The 23,391-nt window shown below is 34.6% G+C and overlaps 1 protein-coding gene across 9 annotated transcripts in view; it reads left to right on the top strand.

Moving 5' to 3' along the window:
* LOC131506714 (disintegrin and metalloproteinase domain-containing protein 5-like) overlaps positions 1–23,391 on the top strand; it is a 134,141-nt gene that overhangs the window by 62,575 nt on the left and 48,175 nt on the right. For all 9 annotated transcript variants that reach the window (XM_058720610.1, XM_058720609.1, XM_058720615.1 and 6 more), the window contains 3 exons: positions 5,320–5,456; positions 8,203–8,392; positions 13,424–13,519. In XM_058720610.1, coding sequence (XP_058576593.1) covers positions 5,320–5,456; positions 8,203–8,392; positions 13,424–13,519 — 423 coding nt within the window. The remainder of the gene's footprint in view (positions 1–5,319; positions 5,457–8,202; positions 8,393–13,423; positions 13,520–23,391) is intronic.

Below are 23,391 nucleotides of genomic sequence, written 5' to 3'. Positions count from 1 at the left end.
ATGCAAAAATTCTCAATAAGATACTAACAAATCGAATTCAACAGCATATAAAAAGAATTATTCACCATGATCAAGTGGGATTCATTCCTGGGATGCAGGGCTGGTTCAACATTTGCAAATCAATCAACGTGATATCTCACATTAATAAAAGAAAAGATAAGAACCATATGATCTTATCAATCGATGCAGAAAAGGCCTTTGACAAAATCCAGCACACTTTCTTAATAAAAACCCTTGAGAAAGTCGGGATAGAAGGAACATACTTAAAGATCATAAAAGCCATTTATGAAAAGTCCACAGCTAACATCATCCTCAATGGGGAAAAACTGAGAGCTTTTTCCCTGAGATCGGGAACACGACAGGGATGTCCACTCTCACCGCTGTTGTTTAGCATAGTATTGGAAGTTCTAGCATCAGCAATCAGACAACAAAAGGAAATCAAAGGCATCAAAATTGGCAAAGATGAAGTCAAGCTTTCGCTTTTTGCAGATGACATGATATTATACATGGAAAACCCAATAGACTCCACCAAAAGTCTGCTAGAACTGATACATGAATTTAGCAAAGTTGCAGGATACAAAATCAATGTACAGAAATCAGTTGCATTCTTATACACCAATAATGAAGCAACAGAAAGACAAATAAAGAAACTGATCCCATTTACAATTGAGCAAAGAAGCATAAAATGCCTAGGAATAAATCTCACCAAAGATGTACAAGATCTGTATGCTGAAAACTATAGAAAGCTTATGAAGGAAATTGAAGAAGATATAAAGAAATGGAAAAACATCCCGTGCTCATGGATTGGAAGAATAAATATTGTCAAAATGTCAATACTACCCAAAGCTATCTACACATTCAACGCAATCCCAATCAAAATTGCACCAGCATTCTTCTCAAACTAGAACGAGCAATCCTAAAATTCATATGGAACCACAAAAGACCCCGAATAGCCAAAGTAATTTTGAAGAAGAAGACCAAAGCAGGAGGCATCACAATCCCAGACTTTAGCCTCTACTACAAAGTTGTAATCATCAAGACAGCATGGTATTGGCACAAAAACAGACACATGGACCAATGGAATAGAATAGAAACCCCAGAACTAGACCCACGAATGTATGGCCAACTCTTCTTTGACAAAGAAGGAAAGAATATCCAATGGAAGAAAGGCAGTCTCTTTAACAAATGGTGCTGGAAGAACCGGACAGCAACATGCAGAAGGTTGAAACTAGACCACTCTCTCACACCATTCACAAAAATAAACTCAAAATGGATAAAGGACCTGAATGTGAGACAGGAAACCATCCAAACACTAGAGGAGAAAGCAGGAAATGACCTCTCTGACCTCAGTCGTAGCAATTTCTTACTTGACACATCCCCAAAGGCAAGGGAATTAAAAGCAAAAATGAATACTGGGACCTCATGAAGATAAAAAGCTTCTGCACAGCAAAGGAAACAACCAACAAAACTAAAAGGCAACCAACGGAATGGGAAAAGATATTTGCAAATGACACATCGGACAAAGGGCTAGTATCCAAAATCTATAAAGAGCTCACCAAACTCCACACCTGAAAAACAAATAACCCAGTGAAGAAATGGGCAGAAAACATGAATAGACACTTCTCTAAAGAAGACATCCGGATGGCCAACAGGCACATGAAAAGATGTTCAACGTCGCTCCTTATCAGGGAAATACAAATCAAAACCACACTCAGATACCACCTCACGCCAGTCAGAGTGGCCAAAATGAACAAATCAGGAGACTATAGATGCTGGAGAGGATGTGGAGAAACGGAAACCCTCTTGCACTGTTGGTGGGAATGCAAACTGGTGCAGCCGCTCTGGAAAGCAGTGTGGAGGTTCCTCAAAAAACTAAAAATAGACCTACCCTATGACCCAGCAATAGTACTGCTAGGAATTTACCCAAGGGATACAGGAGTACTGATGCATATGGGCGCTTGTACCCCAATTTTTATAGCAGCACTCTCAACAATAGCCCAATTATGGAAAGAGCCTAAATGTCCATCAACTGATGAATGAATAAAGAAATTGTGGTTTATATACGCAATGGAGTACTACGTGGCAATGAGAAAGAATGAAATATGGCCCTTTGTAGCAACGTGGATGGAACTGGAGAGTGTGATGCTAAGTGAAATAAGCCATACAGAGAAGGACAGATACCATATGTTTTCCCTCTTATGTGGATCCTGAGAAACTTAACAGAAACCCATGGGGGAGGGTAAGGGGAAAAAAAAGAGATTAGAGTGGGAGAGAGCCAAAGCATAAGAGACTCTTAAAAAGTGAGAACAAACTGAGGGTTGATGGGGGTGGGAGGGAGGGGAGGGTGGGTGATGGGTATTGAGGAGGGTACCTTTTGGGATGAGCACTGGGTGTTGTATGGAAACCAATTCGACAATAAATTTCATATATTGAAAAAAAAATGACTGTGATGCAGGAAGAAGTTTATCACACAGTTCCCTAGAAACAGAAGGCACACCATGCAGGGACCATACAAGGAAGCACCAAGATTGTTCAGGCAGTGTAGTGAGCAAGGGGTAACATGGACAAAAACTTCCGTTGTTGTTTCTTTGGGGAGGAATGGGTAAGGCAAGGTAAGCAGGTCTTGGATTGGCTCATTTAAATAATTTCAGCAGTCTTTCTCACATGGAGGCTGTACCTAGTTGTCTGGTACTTAACTCTGGTGTGGTTTGGGCAGATGAAGCGTGGCCTAGGGTATGTCAGCCTAATAAAAGAAGGGATAGGGCATATGGGCTCTAGGTTGATTGATTTGCATATGAAAGATACACTTGCAGGTAAATTGTTTACTATTTTAAGAAATTGGGTAACTCTGGGATGGAAAGTCTAGCATTGGCAAAGCCCCAGATATTAAAGCATCACAATACATAAAATAAAATACATCATTAATACAATTATCCCATTAATACAGTTTGATACACTACCAAATTTAAGGGGTAATAAAAGAGAAGACTTTTATATAGTAGGGCATAAGTTGTGTGAAACAGCACAGAAAACATTTTATTATGAGTAAAAGGGAGAAACACAGGTAGAAGTATAAGAAGTCTTGTAGGCTTTCCCATAACTAAATTAAAACACCTCATATATAATGAGTCTTTCTATATATGAAGGCAAGACATATCCCCTTCAAATGTAGGAAAGGGTAATGGGAAAGTTTTTAATGTTGATGTGAGGTGTAAGTTAACTAAGCATCCTTGAATTAAGAGAGATTAAAGTCTTGGGCAGTAGAGAAACTCGTTTAGGGATCCATTTGCTGGACTACAATTTGAAAAGGAATTGTTTGAGGAGACCATTATCCTCTTAGTTGAACCTGCTATCTGGGACCTATCAGGAACATTGAAAGTTATACTGAATGCTTCTTTAAAGAGACCAGCATTTTGTCTTCTAAGAAGTGAAATGTGTTTCTTAGTTAATATTAATGATCTCTATAACTCTGGAGGGGATGAGGAATGTCCTGGCAAGTCATTGTATATTGTCCTAAGAGCTGCTCCTGATGAAAAGCTTGGATGGAGGAAGAAGGTGGTGCTTGAGTTCAAGCAGTTTTCAACTAAATGAAATTGCTTTTCTGGGCAAGGTGGACTGAAATGTCTGATGCACCAGTTGATTGCTTTAGTGTCTGTAGTTGAAATATTAAGCAGCCAGCACAATATTGTGGGATGGAAAATTTAGAAACGTCTTCATGGATCATGGATGCCTTCTCTGAACTCTTCTTTATTTGCCATCTGTTCATAGTGCTTTAGCCTGGGTCATCAGGAACCCATCACTTTTTTTTAAGACTATTTTTTTTTTAGAACAGTTTTAGGTTTACCACAAAACTGAGGGTAAAGGTACAGATTACCCATATACCTCCTGTCCCTAACATGCACAGCCTTCTGTATTATCCACATCCCTCACCAGAATGGGATATTTTTGTACTAAGGATGAACCTACATTGACCCATCAAAATCACCCAAAGTCCATAGTTTACCTTAGGGTTCAGTCTTGGTGTTGTACATAAGTTAGGGCAAAAGATGATAGATATCTATCATTTATGGTATTATAACAAGTGTTTTCACTCCCCTAAAAATCCTCTGTGTTCTGCCTATTAATTTCTCCCCTCCCTGTCTGCAACCACAGAGCTTTTTATTGTCTCCACAATTCTGTTTTTTTCTGGAAGTCATACAGTTGGATTCTACAATATGTAGCCTTTTCAGATTGGCCTTTTTTCACCTAATAATATGCACTCAAGCTTCCTCCATTTCTTTTCATGACTTGATAGCTCATTTGTTTTTAGTGCTTAATAACATTCTGTTGTCTAAAATGTGCCACAGTTTATCTGTTCACCTACTGAAGGACATTGTGGTTGCTTGCAAGTTTTGGGAATTATGAATGAAGCTTCTGGAAACATCTTTGTGTAGAAATTCAAAACTTTCCAGAGATGAACAATATACCTATTGAGGGTGTTTTGGTTTTCTATTGCTATGTAACCAATTATGCCAAAACAAAAACAAGAGAGTTCTGTGGGTCAACAATCAAGGAGCAGCTGAGAGGGTTATCTCATGGTTCAGCATGGGCAGGATTTTCTTCCAAACCTAGTCATTTGGCTGTGGTAGACCTCAGAAAATCTGTTTCCAAACTCATTCCTGTGGGCCTCTCTACAGGACTACTTCATGACATAGTAGCTGGCTTCCCACAGAGAGACTGAGACCTAGAATCCAAAAAGTCAGTCTTTTTATAATCTGTCTTGGAAATGGTGAACCATCTGTTCCTCTACATTTAGTTAATTAGAGGCAAGTCAAAAAGTCCAGTTTACACACAATGGAATGGAAATACTCAAAGACATGAATACCAGGAGGTAGATATCTTTGGGACTCATTTTAGAGTCTGCCTACTGCAGAGAGAATGTAAAATTGATTATTAAAATAAAAGATTAAAGTCATTTTCTTTAAAATAACTCAAAGAGGCAACATAATATGGTGTTTGAGACTCAGTTGGATTAGCTAAAATAGCTGATATTGTCATGAATAGTATTTTGAAATTAAACTACTGTGTTTACTTATCTATGTTTAATAAATCTATTATCCAAATGCTTATATAACTCTACTACAATTGCATTTACATAGGCATCTTGGATGCATTGATTTAAAAAATGAGTTTTATGTACTAATTTTTTACTATAATTGTATTTAGAATAGTATATATATAACATACACTAATTTTTTATAGTATAGTAATTTTAATTTTGTTATAGTATAGTATACTATAGTATTCTTAGCTTACTCTTTTCTTTTTCCTTGTCTTTAGTATCCAGAGGATTTATCCCTGGAGTCATATACTATCAGTATTGTGCAGTTGCTTGGCTTTAATCTGGGATTGAGTTATGACAATCCTGACACTTGTTATTGTTCAGAAGATGTTTGCACAATGTCACCTAAAGCAGTGTAAGATAATTTTCTTTATTACACATATTCCTTTATTTATTTATTTTTGTTTGGTTAGGACCTTTTACACTTCTATTAACCAAACTGAAGTAATTGACAGTTATAGAACACTATACCTAACAACCACAGAATACACATTTTTCAAGCACAACAGAACACAAACCAAAATAGGCCCACCACCTCCCCCATGCGTCTCCATGCCTGGAGAAACTCTCTTCCTCCTTCCTGCATTCTGGAGTCTGACTTGTATTTTTCTCCCCTGGCCAGATTGAAAGCACCCTCTAAGGAAAAGCCATATGAATTGTGTAATTTCAGTGATTGTGCATAAAGCTAAATTAAATGCTTTGATATTTGCATTTAAAACTGGCATTGTACGGTATAGGGATGAGTGGTACAATTCATGTTAGTAGTTTCAATTAAGAATTTTTTTTATTTAGAAAGACATTAAATTGTAAATAAATAATAACACCATGACCCATTGAAAGACTGCTGAAGAAAGGAAAAAAACCTTTATTTTAGAACCATTAATAATACATATTCCCTGCTCTATTTCTTAAATATATTTTTAAAGTTTATTTATTTTGACAGAAAGAGAGAGAGAGAGAGAATGCACAAGTGGGGGAGGGACAGACAGAGAGGGAGAGAGAGAATCCCAAGCAGGCTCTGTGCTGTCAGTGCAGAATCCAGCGTGGAACTCAATCCCATGAACCATGAAGTCATGACCTGAGCCAAAATCAAGAATCAGATGCTCCACTGACTGAGCCACCCAGGCACCCCTTCTGTTGGTTTTTTAATCATTTCAACATTCTATTTGTTTCATATATTTTTCTCCTGATGTTCATGCTTTTTGTCCCTAAGAAGTACTTGGTCTACTCTTTACCACACACCTATTGCTCAGGAGAGTGCTCAGTAAATATGTTGCAAACAGTGACTAAATCAGCTCAGTATATTTTCTCATTGTTTCATTTTATCCTTTGATTACTGAATCCATGATACCCCAAAGTTTTGTAAAGACACAAAGCAGATAATAACTAAATTTATTTCTTCTTCCTTGGATAAGTGGTTACTCAGAAGAATATTCATTCTTTCACCATCTTCTTGAGCATTTTATTTATAAACTTTATAAAAATTCAACTTTGTCAAGGTATGATTCTTGCTGCAATAAAATTTGTGCACTGTAAGTGTACAAGTTTATGACTTTTGACAAATACATAAATATCTTTGAACCACAGTATCAGTGAGATTATGCAACAGTTTCATTTCCCCAAAAGTTCCTTTGTGACCCTTATTGCCCTTCTACCTTTTATCCTTGCCCCAGGCAACAACTGATCTGATTTATTACTACAATTAGTTTTCCTTGCTTCAGAACTTTATGTAAATTGAATTATCTGTGCTCTATTTTGAGTATTGAATCTATGACTCTGAATTATGTAAACACTTTTTTTTAATTATTTGAATATTTATAGTGCTTTAATTTAGGTGTTTGTATGCCAAATCGTAACATCTGGACCATCTCAGTTTTGATTTCTTTTGACTGCTTTTTTTTTTTTTTACATTGACTATGGATCACATTTTTTATTTCTTTGTGTTTCTGTTGTTGTTATTATTATTATTAGCATATTAGATATTTTTGATAATACAATAGAAAGCTTGGATGCCCCTACCTTCCTCTGAAAAGCATTGATTCTTGGAAATTCAATTATTGGCTAATTATATTGAATTTTATATGCTTGGTTTTACACTTTGTTAATATGGATCTATAGAAAGCTCAGGGTATTTTGAAACCCCTATAACTTGGCCGGATTGAACTTCCAAATTCACTCTCTTCTGGGGATCTTGTCAGGGCTTGAATTTAGGCTCTATTGGAATTGAGATAGAGTAGATTCTAGTTAGGGTAGAAGTCAGCAAACAACAATCCCCAAGCTAATCTCGGTGGTAGCCTGTTTTGTAAATAAAATTCTATTGAAATACAGCTAGGCTTATTGTTTTACCTATTGTTTATGGTTGCTCTTGTACTACAGTGGCAGAGTTGAGTAGTTGTACCACAGTCTATGGCATATTAGTCTATAATATTTATTGCCTGGCCCTTTACAGAAAAAGCTTGTCACCCCCTGGTCTAGAACATAATCTTTACTCTTAAGTCAGATTCTTTATAGTGTTTTAGTTGGATGCTGAGCTATTACTAGAGTGCTAACAGCTCTCTCACTGTCAAGACAGGTACTTATGGTGCCCTTCCCATTGTGTAGCTCAAACCACAGGTTTTTATTTGAAAAATGTTTAATTATGTTGAACAAAAGCCCTAATATGTACTTAAGTTAATGCAAACATGTTTATATTGGCATTACAAGAAAAATCCAAGACATATTTAAAAAAATAAAAAATGTGCTAAATACTGAGGCTAAACATTTAAAATTCAATTGTTTGGCATTGGCAAAGAAAATAAAGTGAACACAGTTCTTATGTTTAAAGGTTTAATAAATGTCATAAGACAGGCAAATAATACATCTTGTTTAAAACAGGATGAATGGCAATGAAAAGATTTTGGAGTTTTTTTTCATTACAAGAATTTTCATGGTGAAATTTTAAAAATATGGTAAAACATATTATCAATGCAATGAATAGTTTTCAAAATGTGCTTTTTTTCCCATAATGCTTTTTAAATATCTTTCTAAAACATCATACATTAGTGGAAATGCAGAGATATACAGCAATAATTTTTGTCATACCCATTTTTAAAATATTTTAGGCAGTCTCGGGGTGTAAAGGATTTTAGCACCTGTACGTTGGATGACTTTAAATACTTGGCCTCACATTCCGGCCTTGGATGTCTTCAGAGAATCCTTCCTGAAGTGCCAGTTTATAAACAACAAAAGAAAAGGACATGTGGCAATGGACAATTGGAACAGGGTGAACAGTGTGATTGTGGCACTGTAAAGGTTAGTAGAAATCTTTTCAATTTTTAAAATTCCTGTATATGTGTGTAATAGAAAAGAAGAAGATGAAGACCTTGTCTTTTAGAAAAATAAATTTAAAAAGACCTTCTTTGGGGAAGATGGAAGCTTTTAAGTTTCTTAATTTTGCTATTTTTTGAAGTGGACAGCAAAAGCCTTTTAGATAATATTTACCTTCTGACATTCTTTAGTGTATGCATCAACTCTAAACAAAATAATTAGTTACCACAAAGAGTGTCTAAAGAGTTGAAGAAATATACTTTTAACATCAAGCAGTAACAAAAACAGGAATATCTAAAGACCATAGACTATTACCAATGGAATAGCAAAATGCATTGTTTGCTAATATAGAGTGAAAAGTGTGCTATTGGCAGGTGATATCAATTAAAAGTATTTTTTAAAAAATCTATCACCTGTAGAAAACATATAAATATAGAACCAAACCCAAAGAAAGATGAAAGATGATAGAGGAAGCATTGACAATAAAGTGAAGTAGTCATAGGATAATAAAATGAAACAGCAATTGTAAAATATGGAACATATTATTAACTATATATTAATATGTTATTAAATATACAATATGTAAAAATATGTAATACATTATATATAGACATATTTATATTTACTATATATGTGTGTATGTGTGTGTGTGTGTGTGTATTTAATGGCACTGGAACACATTTAAAAGAAAAAAGCCAGAGGAGAGTTTACTCTTGAAAAATTGCAGCTGGAACAGATAAGAATTGTGAGTTTATGTTTTCCTAGTCTTGGGTGCTCCTCTACTTCCACAGTTGTGGCCGAATGAAATAGCTGTGAAAAATTGCAGTTTTACTGACTCGGTGTGACAGAGAACAGATTTCAGGGATGAGAATCACTGGAAATTTAAGGGGAAAACCCTGAAAGTAAGACAACTGTGAAAGTGCTAAAACCTAAAATCTGATGACTAATTTTACACATATTTGGCTGACTGCTAAAATATGCATAGTCCAGAAATACCCCACGGAGGAAAAAAGTAGGGTGAGACCATTGAAAGACACCGGTGCACCAGGTGAACCCTGTGAGTTCGATGATTTTTTTTTAAGAGAATATTTTCTAACCATGTGCAATTCAGGCAGCAGAAATCCAAAGCCCTACTGGTTTCATTTATCAGAATGTAGAGCCTGAGACTGGCTACAACTGGAAATTAAAGAGGAATCTTCAGAAACAAGGCAATTACAGGTAGATTATACCCTGAAATCTAAGTACTGTCTCTGCCTACATCCTTGCATGAATGCTACATTACATCAGGGAATCTGGCTAAAAATTCAGCAGTTGGAAGCCATATGAATTGAGCAGAGATAGCTGCTATACATTGTAGGGGAAACAAAGCTTACAGTTTGTTTCCAGGTTACTTAATTTCCTGTTAGAAAAAAAAAAAGCCTCTAGAAGGTCACTGCTGAATACGGGCATTATATCATTGTATCTATATTGTCTAACTTATTAATAAAAAATTAATAGACATTCAGAAAATTAGGAAAATGTGAACCATATTTATGAAAATACGCAGTTAAGGGAAACTGACTCTGAGAAGTCCAAATATATTGTATTTTGCAGATAAAGACTTCACAGTAGTTATTTTGAATATTAGGAGCATGAAAGGACATTATGCTCAAACCATTTAAGGAAAAATTATCATAGTAAGTGAGCAGCTAGAGAATCTCAACAGATATAAGTTAACTACAAAAAACATATAAATTTAAAGTCTAGAAGTGAAAAGTACAACAAAAGCAGAATCAGTGAACTTGACCAAAACCAGAGTAATCAATGAACTTGACCAATAGAACATTAAGAAAATATGATCTATAGAATAGAGAGAAAAAACGTTGAAGAAAAATAGCAAAAAACCTCAGACACCTGAGAGTAGATATTTTTTATTTTTTCTTAAATTTTTTTAATGTTTATTCATTTAATTTTGAGGGGGAGAGAGAGACAGACTGTCAACAGGGGAGGGGCAGTGAGAGTGACACAGAATCCAAAGCAGGCTCCAGGCTCCAAGAGCCAAAGTCAGATACTTAACCAACTGAACCACCCAGGCACCCCAGAAACATTTTTCTTAAAAATTATTTATTTATTTTGAGAGAGAGAGAGAGAGAGAGAGAAAGTTCAAGCTGGGGAAGGGCAGGGAGTGAAGGAGAGAGAGAGAATCTCAAACAGGTTTCACACTGTTAGTGCAGAGCCCAATACAGGACTTGAACCCATGAATCGTGAGATCATGACCTGAGCCAAAACCAAGAGTTGGACGCTTAACCAACTGAGTCATAAAGGTGCCCCCACCTGAAAGGAAATATTAAGTGGTCCAATGTAGGTGTAATTGGATTTCAAGATAAAGAAAAGAGAAAGTAGGCGGCAGAAAAAAATATGCAGGAATAATACTGATTATTTTTCAAATTTGAAGGAAGACGTTTGCTTACAGATCCAAGATGCTCAGCAAACTACAAGCACATAGACACAAAAAAACCCACCTCTATACTTAGAGTAGTAAAACCTCCCAAAACCCCAAGATAAAAAGAAAAACTTAATTTCAGCCTAAAAAAAAACAGGTTAGATACACAATACAGTGATACAAAATATAGCTGACTTCTTATAACAAATAATGGAGGTCAGTAGACTTTGAAATGACAAAAAGTGATGAAAGAAAAAAAAAAGGTCAACAATCAAGAGTTCTAGATTCAAAGTAATTATCCTTTAAAATGGAAGCAAACAAAGTTATTCTCAGTTAAGCAAAAGCTGAGACAATATGTCACAGTAAACTTGTACTACAGAATATCCTAAGAATTTAAAATGTTTGAAGAATTAAAAATTCCTGAACACAGGAATTGGTAAATATGTGGGTAAAAATAAATAGTTATATGTATGCTTTCTTTTCTGCTCTTAATTTTACTGACTACATTATATACATGCACAGATATGTAAATATACACACACTTATTCACTGCATAAGTGATACAATACATATATGTGCCTATAAATATGTATTTGTATGTATATATACTAAATATACAAATATGTATGGGTATGTTTGTGGATATGGATGCATATATGTTTATATGCATATAAACACACAAAAATATATATGTACATATACACATTATGTATATATGTGTGTGTATCTACATATCTACATCTATATAATAACAGCAGCAGCACTAAATGTGGAAGGTGAAATAAGCTGTTGCAAGATTTCTATAATTTATGTGAAGAAAATCAGTATTAACTCTAAGTAGATTAGAGTATTTGAAAGATACATACTATAAATCCCAGAGCAAATATTGAAAAATTATGCAGAGATACAGCTAAAAAGCCAATAGAGGAGTTTTAATGACATGCTAAACATATTTCATCAGCACAAAATAAGACAAGAAGAGAAGAATTGAGGAACAAAAACAAGGTGAAATAAATGGAAACAAATGGTAAAATAACAAATTGAAATACATAAATATTAATAGTTACATTAAATGTAAATAGGCCAAGCACTCTGATCAGAAGCCAGAGATTATCAGACTACATAAAAATCAAGAGACAAGAGATATATTTTAAGCCCAAATGCTCTGTTTGGCAGAAAATAATAGAATGGAAAAGGATATAACAAGTAAACAGTAAATATAAGAGAGCTAAGGGGACTATATTAATATATAAAATAGAGATATACTAATGCTTCAAAATTATAAAAGGATAAATACATAAGGAAGTTATAACAATAATAAATATGTATACACTTATAAAAATATATCTACATGTACACACACACAGTAGATCTTCAAATTTCATGAAGCACTATCTTATTTGGAGATTTATTTCACATCTCTTAGTAAGTGATAGAACAACTAGACAAAAATATCAGTAAGGATGTAGAAGATCTGAATAATACTTCTACCAACCACCTTAATATAATGATATTTATAGGCCACTATATTTAATAACTTAATATAAAAATTACTTTCAAGGGAACTTGGAATATTCATCAGGATGTACTACATTTTGTGACATGAAATAAATCTCAAAATATTTATTTTTTGTTGAGAATTAAATTAGAAATCAAGAATAATAAGATATCTTGAAAAGTTCCCAAATATTTAGAAATTAAGCTACCACTTGTAAATGGCCCTTGGCTCAAAGAAGAAATTACAAAAGCAATTAGGATATATTTTTAACAGTTATGAAAATTTAAACATAACATCGAAATCTATGAGATTCAGTTGAAACTGAATTATAGTGTTATGAGGAAAATCTATAGCTACAAATGCTTATAATGGAGAGAAGAAAGGTCTAAAATCAATGATTAAGAATGCTACTTCGGGTAACTAAAATATTAGTCCAATTAAATCCATGATAAGTAGAAGGAAATAATGATAAAGATAAAAGTAGAAATCAATGAGATAGAAATCAGAAGATGAATATCAATGAAAATAAAAGCCAGTGCTTTGAAAATAATCAATATATTTGATAAATCTGCTGTTCTGATGAAAGAGAAATGAGGAAAAGAAAGGAATTCCCAGTATCAGTAATGAAAGAGGGTACATAAGGAATATTAAAAACTACTTTATGTAAATAAATTTGACAATTTAGGTGAAATTGGCAAGTTTTTTTTTTTTGCTTTTTAAAAATATTATTTATTTATTTATTTATTTATTTATTTATAATATGAAATTTATTGTCAAATTGGTTTCCATACAACACCCAGTGCTCATCCCAACAGGTGCCCTCCTCAATGCCCATCACCCACTTTCCCCTCCCTCCTACCCCCCATCAACCCTCAGTTTATTCTCAGTTTTTAAGAGTCTCTTATGGTTTGGCTCCCTCCCTCTCTAACCTTTATTTTTTTTTTCCTTCCCCTCCCCCATGGTCTTCTGTTAAGTTTCTCAGGATCCACATAAGAGTAAAAACATATGGTATCTGTCTTTCTCTGTATGATTTAAAAGACAAATTATCATAACTGATGTCAGAAGAGACAGTTTGAATTTGTCTATTTGTTTACAGAATTGTACACATAAAGACTGCTGTGATCCTAAAACATGTTCAATGAAAGCAAATAAACAGTGTGGCTCTGGGGAATGTTGCACACAAGATTGCAAGGTAAGAGGCAATCTATTTTAGAGTAGCTCAGCATTAAATTTCTTTACTTTTTTTTTTTTAATGTTTATTTATTTTTGAGACAGAGAGAGACAGAGCATGAACGGGGGAGGGTCAGAGAGAGAGGGAAACACAGAATCTGAAACAGGCTCCAGGCTCTGAGCCGTCAGCACAGAGCCCGACGCAGGGCTCGAACCCACAGACCGTGAGATCATGACCTGAGCCGAAGTCGGCCGCTTAACCGACTGAGCCACCCAGGTGCCCCTATTTCTTCCTTTCTGACTTGGATATCTTTTATTTCTTTTCTCTTGCCTAATTCCTCTGGCTAGGACTCCTAGTACTATGTTAAAAAGGAGTAGTAAGAATGAAAAACTTTGTCTTGTTCCTGATCTTACAGTAAAAGATTTCAACTTTTCACAATTGAAAATTATGTTAGCCATGGCTTGTCATATATGGCCTTTATTATATTGATACATTTGCTCTATACCAAACTGTTGAGAACTTTGGTCATGAACGTGTGTTGAATTTTGTCAGATATTTTTTCTTCATTTCTTTGGAGGATTACATGAATTTTACCCTTAGTTATATTAATGGGGGTGTATTATGTTTATTGCTTTCTGTGTCATCCTTACATCCCAGGGATAAACCTCACTTGATCATGATATATGAACCTTTTAACATGCTGTTGAATTTGGTGTGCTGATATTTTGTTGAGAATGTTCGCATCTATGTTCATTAGGGATATCAGCCTGTAATTTTCTTTCTTTCTTTCTTTCTTTCTTTCTTTCTTTCTTTCTTTCTTTCTTTCTTTCTTTCTTTCTTTCTTTCTTTCTTTCTTTCTTCTTCTTCTTCTTCTTCTTCTTCTTCTTCTTCTTCTTCTTCTTCTTCTTCTTCTTCTTCTTCTTTTAGTGTCTTTGTCTGTCTTTGTATCAGGGTAAAGCTGGCCTTGTAAAATGAGTTTGGGAGAGTTCTTTCCTTTTTAATTTTTGGGGGAGTTGAGAGAAATTAGCATTAATTCTTTAAATATTTCATAGAATTCACCTGTGAAACCATCTAGTCCTGTTCTTTTATTTGTTAGGAAGTTTGATAACAGATTGAATATCTTTAGTTGTGATTACTTTGTTCAAGTTTTCCATTTCTTCTTGATTCAGTTTTGATAGATTACCTGTTTCTAGGAATTTATCCATTTCTTGTAGTGTTACGCAATTTGTTGGTGGATAATTGTTATGGAAGTCTCTAATGATACTTTGTATTTCTATGGTATCAATTTCAGTGTCTTTTCTTTTCTTTCATAATTTTATTTTATTGAGTAGTCTAGCTAAAGTTTTGCCATTTTGTTTATCTTTTCAAAATCCATCTCTTGGTTTAATTTATTATTTTCCTATTGTCTCTCTGGTCTCTATTTCATTTATTTCTGCTCTGATCTTTCTTATTTCCTTTCTTCTACTAACTTGGGTCTTAGATTGTTTTCCTTTTTTAATTCCTTTAGGGGTAAAGTTAGGTTATTTGAGATTTTTTTTAATATAGGCATTTATTGCTGTAAACTTACCTCTTAGAACTGCTTTTTTTTATATCGCATATGTTTTGGTATGTTGTTTTTTGTATTTGTTTTTGTTTATTTTAAGATACTTTTTATGATTTCCTTTTTTCCTACTTCTGTGGTCCATTAGTTCAGGTATGATGTTAAATTGTACATTTTGTGGATTTTTCAGTTTTTTTCTCTGAAGTTTCATAACATTGTGCTTGGAAAAGATATTAGATATTATTTCAGTTTCCTTAAATTTCATAAAACTTGCTTTGTGGACCAACATATGTTTTGTCCTGGAGAATGTTCCACATGTGCTTGAGAATATTTTGTTCTTATTGGACATAATGTTCTATATATGTCCTTAAGGTCCATTTGGTTTATAGTTTTATTCAGGCCTGCTATTTTCTTACTAATTTTCCTTCTGATTGCTCTGTCCAATGTCAATAGTAGGGTATTGAAGTCCTCTACTATTATTGAATTGCTGTCTGTTTATCCCTTTGGTCTGTCAATATTTACTTAAGTTTTTAGGCATTCCAATATTTTGAGCATGTGTAGTTACAAGTGTTATATTTTCTTGACCTTTTTTTTTTTTGTGATTGTTTTAATTGAAAGTCTGTTTTATATTACGTAAGTATAGCATACCTTGCTCTCTTTCGGTTACCATTTGCATAGAATAGTTTTTTCTTCCCTATGCTTTCAGCTCTTGCATGTCCATAAAGGTAATTTGAGTTTCCTATAGCCAGCTTATTGTTGGGTTCTACAATAGAAATTTGATTGGAAAAAATCCGTTTACATTTAAAGTAATTATTGATAGTTAAAAGGACTTTCTATTGCCATTTTGTTAATCATTTTCTGGTTTGTTTGTTTTAGTTCTTTTTTTCCTTTATTCCTTTCTTACTCTCTTCTTTTGTGATTTATTTTTTGTAGTGCCATTCTTTAATTTGTTTCTCTTTATATTTTGTGTATCCACTGTAGGTTTCTTCTTTGTGATTGTTATAAGGCTTACATAAAAATTTTTATAGATACAATAGATATAATAGTCTATTTTTTAAGTTTTTATTTTAATTCCAGTTAGTTAACATACAGTGTGTGATAATAGTTTTAGGTATACAATGTAGTAATTCAGCAGTTCCATACATCACCCTGGGCTCATCACAAAAAGGGCACTTCTTCATTTTCATCACCTATTTAACCCATACCCCCACCTACCTCCTCTCTGATAACCATCAGTATGTTTTCTATAATTAAAAGACTGTTTCTTGCTTTGACTATCTCTCATTTTTTCTCCTTTCCTTGTTTGTTTTGTTTCTTAAATTCTATATATGAATGAAAACATATGGTATTTGTCTTTCTCTGTCTAACTTATTTTGCTGAGCTTGTTGTTGCAAATGGCAAGATTTCATTCTTTTTTATGGCTGAATAATATTCTGTTGTATATATGTATATATACCACTTCTTTATTCATTCATCACTTGATGGACACTTAGGCTGATTCCATATCTTGGCTATCGTAAATAATGCTTCAATAAACATCAGGGTGCATGTATCCCTTTAAACTAGTGTTTTTGTATTCTTTGGGTAAATACTGTCATGCGATTATTGGATTGTAAGGTAGTTTTTTATTTTTTTAACTTTTTGTTTACACTTCTAGTAGTTAACATACAGTGTAATGTTAGTTTCAGGTGTACAATACAGTGATTCGACACTTCCATACAACACCTGGTATTAATACTCATCACCTGTAATAATCTATTTTAAGCTGATAATAACCTACCTTCAATCATATACTAAAGCTCTACATTTTAAATTTTTGCTGGGGCGCCTGGGTGGCGCAGTCGGTTAAGCGTCCGACTTCAGCCAGGTCACGATCTCACGGTCCGTGAGTTCGAGCCCCCGTCAGGCTCTGGGCTGATGGCTCAGAGCCTGGAGCCTGTTTCCGATTCTGTGTCTCCCTCTCTCTCTGTCCCTCCCCCGTTCATGCTCTGTCTCTCTCTGTCCCAAAAATAAATAAACGTTGAAAAAAAAATTAAAAAAAAAAATAAATAAATTCTTGTTAAATTCCCCCACATTTTGTGCTATCAATGTTACAATTTGCATCTTTTTATATTGTGCATCCTTTAACAAATTATGTAATAATATTTACTTTATAATACTATTGTCTTTTAACTTTTTACTGGAGATAAAAGTATTTTGCCACCATTACAGTATTAGGGAATTATGAATTTGATTATATATTTACACTTACCGGTGCATTTTATACTTTTATGTTTTCTTGAGTTATTGTCCTTTCATTTCAATTTGATGAACTCCCTATAGGATTTCTTATAAGACAGATCTAGAGGTGATGCACTCACTTAGCTTTTATTTATCTGGGAATGTCTTTAACCCTCCTTAATTTCTGAAGGAAATTTTTTGCCTTGTATAGTTTTCTTATCCAGCAGTTTTTTTTTTTTCTGCTGCTTCATTTTTGGTGTATAGAAATACAAAAGATTTCTGCAAGTTGATTTTATATCCTGTGACTTTGCTGACAGTTTGAGAAGAATAGATGGCTTGTGAAGTCATCAGGCCCAGGATTCTTGTTTGTTGGGAGATTTTTGATAGATGATTCAATTTATTTGCTGGTTATGGGTCTTTTCAAGTTTCCTATTTCTTTCTGTTGCAGTTTTGGTAGTTTGTATGTTTCCAGGAATTTATCCATTTCTTCCAGATTGCCTAGTTTGTTGGCATATAATTTTTCATAGTATTCTCTTGTGGTGTTGGTCCCTTCTATTTCTGTGGTGTTGGTCCCTTCTTTCATTAGTGATTTTTATCTATTTGGGCCCTTTCTCCTTTCTTTTTGATAAGTGTAGCTAGGGGTTTACCAATTTTGTTAATTCTTGCAAAAAACCAGCTTTTAGTTTTGTTGATCTGTTCTACTGGTTTCTTATGTTTATTTCTATATTATTTATTTCTCTAATCTTTATTATTTCTCTTCTATTGGCTTTAGGCTTTATTTGCTGTTCCTTTCCTAGCTCCTTTAGGTGTAAGTTTAGATTGTATATTTAGATTGTATATTTCTTGCTTCTTGAGATAGGCTTGAATTGCAATTTACTTTCCTATTAGGACTGCTTTTGCTGCATCCCAAACTGTTGTGTTTTCATTTGTATTTGCTTCCATGTATTTTTAATTTCTTCTTTAATTTCCTGGTTAACCCATTCATACTTCAGTAGGATGTTTTTTAACTTCCATGTTTGAGGGCTTTTTTTTCCCTTGTGGTTGACTTCAAGTTTCATAGCTTTATGGTCTGAAAATATGCATGGTATGATCTCGATCTTTTTGTACTTATTGAGAGCTGATTTGTGATCCAGTATGTGATCCCTTCTGGTGAATGTCCCATGTACATTTGAAAAGAACGCTTATTCTACTCTTTAGGATGAAATATTCTGAATGCATCTGTTAAGTTCATCTGGTCCACTGTGTTATTCAAAGCCATTGTTTCCTTGTTGATTTTCTGCTTAGGTGATCTGTCCATTGCTGTAAGTGGGGTGTGAAAATCCCTTAATATTATTGTATTATTATCAATGAGTTTCTTTGTGTTTTTTATTAATTTTTTTCTATATTTGGGTGCTCCAAATTAGAGACATAAACTTTTTTTTGTTAGAAAACCATGTTTATTAACATAATCATGAAGCTTTTACATTTATTTATTTTTTTTATTTATTATTTATTAAATGTTTATTTTGAGAGAGAGAGAGAGAATGCATGCACACAAGTGGGGGAGGAGCAGAGATAAAGGGAGAGTGAGAATTCCAAGCAGGCTCCACATTGTCAGCCCAGAGCCCAACTCGGGACTTGATCTCATGAACTGTGAGATCATGACCTGACCTGAAATCAAGAGTCAGTCACTGAAGTGACTGAGCTACTCAGGCATCTCAGAAGTTTTTAATCTTAGTCAAAGAAAGTTGAAGTCAAGACGGATATAATATAACTGCTATAACTCTTCTTATACACAGGGAATAATGACAGTCATAAAACCCAAAATAATATGAGACCACAGAGATTCACTGAGGCCATGTTTCTATTTCTGAAAGTGACAAATTCCATTGTTTTATATAATGGCTATGGTAATCTTTTAAATGAAAGCCCCCACTCCCCATCACTTCCTTAACCTCTCCTTCCATATACAGATTTGGATAAGTGTAAATGGGATACTTTGCCTTATCCGGAAAACTTGTTCTGGAAGAAAGTGGAAGGAAGTTGAAATTTAATAAGGCTTATGGGATTTTCCAAAGTTCAAAATATTATTGTGACTACTTGTGTGGTTCCCTGCCCCCAAATACATGCCCTACCAGATACTAGAGTGCTTAAAATTCTACAATGGATTTATTACTTTGGGTTTTAAGATGACTTTGGGGCATTGAGAATCTCTCTGGGAGTGATAACACCCAGTATGACACATAGTGAATGTCCAATAGATGTTTGTTTGTTTGTTTTTTATTTTTAATCATTTTATTTATTTTTTAAATTTACATCCAAGTTAGTTAGCATATAGTGCAACAATGAATTCAGGAGTAAATTCCTTAATGCTCCTTACCCATTTAGCCCATCCCCCCCCCCCACAACCCCTTGAGTAACCCTCTGTTTTTTCTCCATTTTTAAGAGTCTCTTATGTTTTGTCCCCCTCCTTGTTTTTATATTATTTTTGCTTCCCTTCCCTTATGTTCATCTGTTTTGTCTGTTACAGTCCTCATATGAGTGAAGTCATATGATATTTGTCTTTCTCTGACTGACTAATTTTGTTTAGCATAATACCCTCTAGTTTCATCCACATAGTTGCAACTGGCAAGATTTCATTCTTTTTGATTACTAATACTCCATTGTTTATATATAACACATCTTCTTTATCCATTCATCCACCAATGGACATTTGGGCTCTTTCCATACTTTGGCTATTATCAGTAGTGCTGCTATAAACATTGAGGTGCATGTGCCCTTTGGAAACATCATACCTGTATCCCTTGGATAAATACCTAGTAGTGCAATTGCTGGGTCGTAGGGTAGTTTTATTTTTAATTTTTTGAGGAACCTCCATACTGTTTTCCAGAGTGGCTGCACCAGTTTGCATCAGTGCAAAAGATCTTTCTCCGCATCCTCGCCAACATCTGTTGTATCCTGAGTTGTTCATTTTAGCCATTCTGACAGGTGTGAGGTGGTATCTCATTGTAGTTTTGATCTGTATTTCACTGATGATGAGTGATGTTGAGCATTTTTTTCATGTGTCGGTTTGGCCATATGGATGTCTTTTTTTGAGAAGTGTCTATACCCATGTCTTTTGCCCATTTCTTCACTGGATTATTTGTTTTTTCGGTGTTGAGTTGGATAAGTTCTTTATACATTTTGGATACTAACCCTGTATCTGATATGTCATTTGCAAATATCTTCTTCCATTCTGTCGGTTGCCTTTTAGTTTTGCTGATTGTTTCCTTTGCTGTGCAGAAGCTTTTTATTTTGATGAGGTCCCAATAGTTCATTTTTGCTTTTGTTTCCTTTGCTTCCAGAGATGTGTTGAGTAAGAAGTTGCTGCGGCTGAGGTCAAAGAGGTTTTTGCCTGCTTTCTCCTCGAGGATTTTGATGGCTTCCTGTCTTGCATTGAGGTCTTTCATCCATTTTGAGTTTATTTTTGTGTATGGTGTAAGAAAGTGGTCCAGGTTCATTCATCTGCATGTTACTGTCCAGTTTTCCCAGCACCACTTGCTGAAGAGACTGTCTTTATGCCATTGGATATTCTTTCCTGCCCTGTCAAAGATTTGTTGGCCATACGTATGTGAGTCCATTTCTGGGTTCTCTATTCTGTTCCATTGATCTGAGTGTCTGTTCTTGTGCCAGTACCATACTGTCTTGATGATTACAGCTTTGTAGTATAGCTTGGAGTCTGGGATTGTGATGCCTCCTGCTTTGGCTTTCTTTTTCAAGATCACTTTGGCTATTTGGGGTCTTTTTGGGTTCCATACAAATTTTAGGATTATTTGTTCTAGCTGTGAAGAATGCTGGTGTTACTTTGATAGGGATTGCATTCAATATGTAGATTGTTTTGGGTAGTATCGACATTTTAACAATATTTGTTCTTCCTATCCAGGAGCATGGAATCTTTTTCCATTTTTTTGTGTCTTCCTCAATTTCTTTCATAAGCTTTCTATAGTTTTCAGTGTATAGATTTTTCACCTCTTTGGTTAGATTTATTCCTAGATATTTTATGGTTTTTGGTGCTACTGTAAATGGGATCAATTCCTTGATTTCTCTTTCTGTCACTTCAACCAATTTCTGTGCATTAACTTTATATCCTACAACTTTGCTGAATTCATGGATCAGTTCTAGCCATTTTTTTGAGGAATCTTTTGGGTTTTCCATGTGGAGTATCATGTCATCTGCGAAGAGTGAAAGTTTGACCTCCTCCTGGCTGATTTGGATGCCTTTTATTTCTTTGTGCTGTCTGATTGCTGAAGCTAAGACTTCCAATACTATGTTGAATAACAGTGGTGAGAGTAGACATCCCTGTCTTGTTCCTGACCTTAGGTGGAAAGCTCTCAGTTTTTCCCCATTGAGGGTGATATTAGTGTTGGGTCTTTCGTATATGGTTTTTATGATCTTGATGTATGATCCTTCTATCCCTACTTTCCTGAGGGTTTTTATTTTTAATCCATTCTGATAACTTATATCTTTTGATTGGAGGCTTTAGTCCATTTATACTCTGAGTAATTATTGAAAGAGATGAATTTGGTGCCAATGTGTTACCTGTAGAATTGATATTTCTGGTAATGTCCTTTGGTCCTTTCTAGCCTTTGTTGCTTTTGGTCTTTTTTTTTTTTCTGACTCAAAGGTTCCCCCTTAAAATTTCTTTGTAGGGCTGGTTTAGTGGTCATGAAGTACTTTAGTTTTTGTTTGGGAAACTCTTTTCTACCTTCTATATTGAATGGCAGCCTTGCTGGATAGAGTATTTTTGGCTGCATATTGTTTACATTCAGCACATTGAATATATCTTACCACTCCTTTCTGGCTGCCAAGTTTCTGTGGAAAGATCTGCTGTAAACCTGATCCCAACCTGATGCCTTATAGTTTAGGGACTTTTAAGTTTTTTCAGGATTCTTTCCTTGTCTTTGTATTTTGTGAGTTTGACTATGATATGTTTTGGTGATGGCTGGCCTTTGTTGAATTTAATGGGAGTTCTTGGTGCTTCTTGGAACACAGATTTGAAGTCTGTGTTCTTCCCCAGATTAGGGAAGTTTTCTGTGATAAATGGCTTACATAAACCTTCTGCCCCTTTTTTCTCTCTTTATCTTCTGGCACTCCTACTATACAAAGGTCATTATGTTGTAATAAGTAATTGAGTTCCCTAATTCTGCTTTTGTGTCCCTGATCTTTGTTTCCCTCTTCTTTCCAGCTTCATTATTTTCCATAATTTTATCTTCTATATCACTAATTCACTCCTCTGCCTTACCCATCCTCATTTTTATGGCCTCCATTTGGGTTTGCATATTGGTAATAGCATTTTTAATTTCAGCCTGACTAGATTTTAGCTCTTTTAGCTCTGCAGAAAGGGATTATCTGATGTATTCTATGCTTTTGCAAAGCTGCCTAGTATCCTTATCATTGTTCTTTTAAATTCTAGTTCAGATATCTTACTTATAACTACATTTACTAAGACCCTGGCTATCATTTCTTCTTTTCTTTCTTTTGAGTTGAATTCCTCCATCTTGTCATTTTGGAGGAAGAAACAACAACAACAACAACAACAACAACAACAACAACAACAGAATGAAATAAAAACAAAAATTGTGCAAAAATCAAATAAAGGAAGCTAGACCCTAGGTGTGTTTTGGTCTTCCTGTTAACACAAGCTTGATAGAAAACAAAGAAAAGAGCAAAAAATAAAAATTTTAAAAATAAAAAATAAAATAAAAAATTTTGCTCTTTCTGCATCCAAGACACAAAAGAAAAATAACAACAACAACAGTAAAAACCAACAACAACAATGAAAAATGAATAAACAAATTACAAACAAAAAATCCCAAATGAAGCTAGATCTAGTTTCCCCTAGAGCTAAAACCTTGCAGCAGTCTGTGGGTGGTAGATTAAGTTCGTGGAAGGGATTCACGCTTGTCTTCTGAGGGAGGAGCTTGCTGTTCTGATTCTCAATCCTACTTGCTCTAGTGGAGATGTGCCTCGAGGGCCGGGGGTGTGTGGGCTCTTGGTGTAACAGCTCCATTCTCCATTTGGTCGTGCTTTTTAGCTTCCTGGTGTCCGACAGTATTGGTGGACTAAAGGTGAAAATGGCTTCACACTACTGTCAAGTCTCCAGAGTAGGAAATTC

The sequence above is a fragment of the Neofelis nebulosa genome, chromosome 3 (genome assembly GCF_028018385.1).
Source record: "Neofelis nebulosa isolate mNeoNeb1 chromosome 3, mNeoNeb1.pri, whole genome shotgun sequence".
NCBI classification, from domain to species: domain Eukaryota; kingdom Metazoa; phylum Chordata; class Mammalia; order Carnivora; family Felidae; genus Neofelis; species Neofelis nebulosa.
The sequence above is the reverse complement of the archived record's forward strand: the minus strand, read 5'-3'. Positions and strand labels throughout refer to the sequence as shown.